At 43.2% G+C, this 5496-nt stretch overlaps 1 protein-coding gene across 1 annotated transcript; it reads left to right on the top strand.

The window, feature by feature from the left end:
* On the top strand, positions 2930-3889 carry LOC107633119. The gene has a single exon (XM_016336753.1). The coding sequence runs from the start codon at positions 2930-2932 to the stop codon at positions 3887-3889; it is 960 nt and encodes a 319-aa protein (XP_016192239.1).

The following is a 5496-nucleotide window of genomic DNA, read 5'->3' as shown; positions in this document are numbered from 1 at the left end:
TTTGGATCCTTTTCTGGCGCTGGACGCCAGATTTGGGCAGAGAGCTGGCGTTGAACGCCAGTTTGCATCGTCTAAACTTGGTCAAAGTATGAACTATTATACATTTCTGGAAAGCCCTGGATGTCTACTTTCCAAAGCAATTAGAAGCGCGCCATTTCGAGTTCTGTAGCTCTAGAAAATCCACTTTGAGTGCAGGGAGGTCAGAATCCAACAGCATCAGCAGTCCTTCTTCAACCTCTGAATCTGATTTTGGCTCAAGTCCCTCAATTTCAGTCAGAAAATACCTGAAATCACAAAAAAACACACAAACTCATAGTAAAGTCCAGAAATGTGAATTTAACATAAAAACTAGTGAAAACATCCCTAAAAGTAACTAGATCCTACTAAAAACATACTAAAAACAATGTCAAAAAGCGTATAAATTATCCGCTCATCAGTAATTAGCAAGCAAGTTAAGATTTGTGGGTTAAGTACACTTATGCTCATTTAACTTACCTTCCGATGTGAGGGTTGATCAAGTGAGACTAATCCATCATAATTGTCATAGTTATGGTTCCAACAAGGAAAGGACCCTTAGCTCACTCCAAGCCAAGACTCTTTTTCTTTATGCTTTCAATCTTTTATACCTTTATATGTTGATTTCTTTCATACTTTACTTGTTTATATTACATAGCCGGTTCTTTAATTTCTTAATGCATTTAATCATTACAATTTTGCATGTTCTTTTATTGCTTTATATGTTCATTTCTTCATTCACAACCCGTTGATCACTACAACCGGAATTGCACGCTCATTGTTCTAAAGTGCTCCTAGGGAGACAATTCGGGAGTCTAATACTCTCGGTTTTAATTTGGTTTTTCTTGTGACATATCTTGTGAATTTCCAATTTGATTCGAAGGGTCAATTTGTCAGGTTGGGACTATACTTACAACGTTAAAATCCGTTTCCTTTGGATAACCGAGTTCCTAACCCACATGCGAATTGATCCTCCATCTTGTATCAAATTTTGGTGTCGTTGCCGGGGAGTTCACTTTATGTGCAATGAGTGCTACAATTTTTGGTTGTTGTAAATATGTGAATATTGTGAATACTTGATTTTGGTTTGCTACTTGGCTCTAATTGTAGATATCACATTCCTCTTAGATTAACTTTCGTAGTTTTTGGTTGTCAAGTTGGTTCTTGTTTACTTGTCTATTTTTGTTTTGCTCTTCATAATTGCATGGTTTTATTGCCTCCTCAGTTGAATGACACGGTCGCTTCCAGACCCGAGCTTGGCCACTTTTGATCTGGAAATCAAACGAACTTTAACTCATTTAAGGCAAGCTCGGCGCCGGCTAGCTTTTGTGAATAGTGAATCGGGTTCCCTTGAAGAGCACTCCCATTCACTATCACCAACCATCCGTGACCATCATTCTCCAATCAACAATGAGACTCTATATTCCTCTGTGGGGAGTACCGAATTCTCTTTAAGTGACTCAGGTGACACTGAAATGGTAGACCCACCTAGGAGAATCACCTTGAAGGAGGCCGGTGCTCCTGATCTTAACTTGCAACCACTACAGATCTTGTATCCGGCCTTAGACCCAAATTTTGAGCTCAAATCTAGCACGATAAACTTGCTCCCCAAGTACAATGGATTGCCTGGAGAGGATCCCTTGAAGCATCTTAAGGATTTCCAAGTTGCTTGTGCAACTGCAAGAAGACATAGGGCTGATGAAGCTGGAGTGTTGGTCTTCGCTTTTCCTTTCTCTTTGGAGGGAAAAGCGAAGGAGTGGTTTTATACTCAGACAGGGGAAGTTAGATCCAACTGGGACTTGTTGCGTAAAGAATTTTTGAAAAGTTCTACCCTCCCCAGAAAATAGACAAGTTAAGGAGAGAGATTTCTTGCATTTTGCAACGGGATGGGGAGACCTTGTATGAGTATTGGGAGAGATTCAAGAAGTTGCTAGAGGCTTGCCCTCACCATAGGATTGATGAGCTGGTTCTTATCAGTTATTTCTGTCAAGGAATGCATCACCAAGACAAGCTTCTCCTAGACGCCGTGAGTGGAGGTTCATTGACTAAGAACAAGACCGCTGCAAAGGCATGGGAAGTTATATCAGACTTGGCGGACTCAACTCAGCACTCAAGGGTGAGGAGCCCACAACCGAAAGCTGTGAATGAAATTTCTCCCTCCAGAGATGCTATTTTGACCAAGACCCTTGGTGAAATGACAATTATGTTGCGACAACTCACCCAGGAGCAACAAATTCCTCAAGCTTTGATAAGTGCTCAACCTCCACCTCAAAGGATCGAAGGACCACCAAGGGTATGTGGTGTTTGTACGTGTAACACTCATTACACCGATGAGTGTCCTCAGCTCCAAGAGGACACTACATTGGCGGTAACTAACTCTTACCTACAAAAGCCAAATTATAACCAAGGATCCAACCAACATAGAGAAAACTAAAACCAAGGGTGGAGGGATAACCCGAACCAAAGGTGGAACCAAGCTCCTCAAGCTCATCCCAACCAAAACTCCTAAGTCTACTACTATCAACAACCCCAAGGTCAACCATAATACCAACAACCATACCAACAACCATACCAACAACCCCCACAATCTCAACCTCAAGGGAAATACCAACACCCACACAGTAGGCCTAGCCCTCCTCAAGTTAACCAAGCCCTTCCCTCCAACCAACCTCACATGAATGACACAATTCACACCTTCATGCAAGAACAACGAGAGTTCCACAAGAAACAAGAAGCATATATGGCTACAATAGTCGATGCCTTTTCCCGTCTAACTCTCCCTCCTCCAACCACGCAAAATACCTAACAAGCTTCAACCTCAAGTAGTTTACCCTCCCAACCTCAACCCAATCCTAAAGGTAGCATCGATGCCATTACCCTTAGGAGCAGCACCAAATTTGATAAGAATGTTGCCATGCCTACAAAGTTGAGTGAGGAGACAAACAACGAAGACGTGGGAGATGAAGTGGAAGTGATGAGGGATGAAGATGAATGTGTTGATAAAAGCAAGGAAGAACCACCTAAGGTCAAGGAGCCAAATAGAAAGATGTTGCTTGAAGAGCCTTTGCCCATTCCATTCCCATCTTTAGCCAAGAAGGCTAAGAAACAAGAAGAGCTTGACCCCACTATGGTGGAAGTTTTCAAGAAGGTTGAAGTCACTGTCCCTCTCTTCCAAGCAATTCAACAAGTGCCAAGATATGCCAAGTTCCTTAAGGATGTTTGCACTCACAAAGAAAAGCTTGGCAACCTCAACACAAGGCTGGTAGATGATTCTATCTCTTCCTTACTTCCTGAAAAATGCAATGATCCTGGCCCATGTTTGGTCACTTGCTTGATTGGCAAAATTAAATTCATGGATTGCATGTGTGATCTGAGGGCGTGCGCGAGCATTATGCCGCTCCTCGTTTATGAAAGATTAAATTCGGCACCCTTAAAGAGGTCCAGAGCGAGGTTCGTGCTAGCCGATAAGAGTATTGTGTCCGTTGTTGGGATTGCCGAAAATGTCCTAGTCAACATTCAAGGATTGTTCTTTCTAGCTGATTTTCACATCTTGGAGACACCTTCCATTGACTCAAGCAAGCCATCATCCATACTCCTTGGAAGGCCGTTCTTGAAGACAACCCGTTTTAAGCTGGATGCACATTCGGGAGTCTATTCTTTTGAGGCGGATGGCAAGTTGGTCAAGTTCACCTTGGAGGAGTCAAACAAGTCCGTTCTTGAAGCGTATTCTATTTTCGATTGTGACGTAGTTGAAGAGCAAGTCATGGAGGATAGCAAGGAGCAAAAAGAAGAGGATGTTGCCAAGGAATCAAGTTCAAAGGATGTTATTCAACCCAAAAAATGCCAAGGAGTTGGAGATCTTCCTCCTTGGTGAAGTTCCCAAACGACCAATGAAGCCATGCAAGTCCAAATTAGGACTCTAAACCAAAGTGCTTGGTGGGAGACACCCCACCATGGTGACATTATTCCAACTCTATCTCTTGTTTATAGTCTTTTGCATTATTTTCCTTTTTGTGATATAATGGTTAGTTTAGGTTTGATTTGATGAATTTTGAGTTGTCCAAGATGTATTGCTTGTGGACTATGAATTTGTGCTTATTTGAATGGTTTGGGTATGGTTTGTTGATATGCTAAGGGTGGGAACCTTGGTTTTGAGAAGAAATGAATTTTCTGAAATAGGGCACCTGTGCGTCCGCACCCACCTATGCATTCGCACAACCCTGAATTTTTCGCCATGTGTGCGGACGCACCAGCCTGTACGTCCGCACGAGCCTTGTTTTTCCCTCTGGTGGCAGTGCCAGCGCAGCTTGTGCGTGCATACTGCCAAATTTCCCTACCTTGAGTGAGCGCTCACCTGCGTGCACCCACACGCACTCCCTTCCATGCTCCACCTGTGCAACCGCACAGACGTGTGCGTCCGCACGCAACTCGATAGCCCCTCTGTTGGCAGCGAGGGAACAGCTTGTGTGTGGGCACAACCCACCCTATTCCTAACCTTTGTGCGTGCGCACAGACCTGTGTGCGCACGCACGCGAACCTTTGTCCTCAAGTTTTTCCAAAAAAAAAAAATCTGTGCGGTCGCACGTCCTTTTGCATCCCCTCTAGTTGCAGCGATCGCACGCTGTGTGCGTTCCCACCGCTCCAAGTTTTCGTCTCTGTGCGTCCGCACAGGACGCGTTCTGGGCAGTAACAAGGCAACTTGCCCTGTTGAGAGGCAGCCCCCTCTTTCCTTTTTCTTCTTCACAGCTGCCCTCTCTCCCTCTTCTCTGCCCAGCCCGTCAGTCCTGGCCGCCGCCACCGCCAGCCCACCGCCGGTAACCTCTCTTCTTTCCCCTTTCTTCCCTTCTCTTCTCTCTTTTCCTTCTTTCTTTCCTTCTCTTTTCCATATACAACACCGGTGAGCTCTCCCTCTTCTGGTGTTGCTTCTTTTTCCGGCGAACCCAACCGCCGTAATTTCGCAGTGGCTATAAGAAGTGTCATTGTTTCCCACCTCATTCTTGTCTTCTCAACCTTCATATCTAAGGTTCTTGTTTTCCTTTTCTCTTTATGTTAATATTTTCTTTGCAAGTGTTTCCATTCCTTTTATATTGCTTAGATTTTATTAATTGCTTTCTTTCTTGTTTTCTTGATTTGCAAAGTGTTGTTGTTTGATTTTTGGAACTGGTTATGAGCATATTTGAGCTTAATTGTGATGAACTTGCACATTGCATACCACATGTTCGATAAAATGCCTCAATGAACACTTTGTTTGATTCATATGACTTGGCCATCATATGTGTTCGATTTATCTCTTGTTAGGCATACTGTATGAATTGTGCAACGTCTATAATGACTTTTGATGGTTGTTAAGTAAATTCACCGATGCATTTCCTTATTTGTTCATGTGCCATTCTTGGTTGCAAATTGATGAGCGGATAATTTATACGCTTTTTGACATTGTTTTTAGTATGTTTTTAGTAGGATCTAGTTACTTTTAGGGAT

The sequence above is a fragment of the Arachis ipaensis genome, chromosome B03, assembly GCF_000816755.2.
Source record: "Arachis ipaensis cultivar K30076 chromosome B03, Araip1.1, whole genome shotgun sequence".
Classification (NCBI taxonomy): domain Eukaryota; kingdom Viridiplantae; phylum Streptophyta; class Magnoliopsida; order Fabales; family Fabaceae; genus Arachis; species Arachis ipaensis.
Note: the sequence above shows the minus strand (reverse complement) of the source record. Positions and strands in the feature narration are given on the sequence as shown.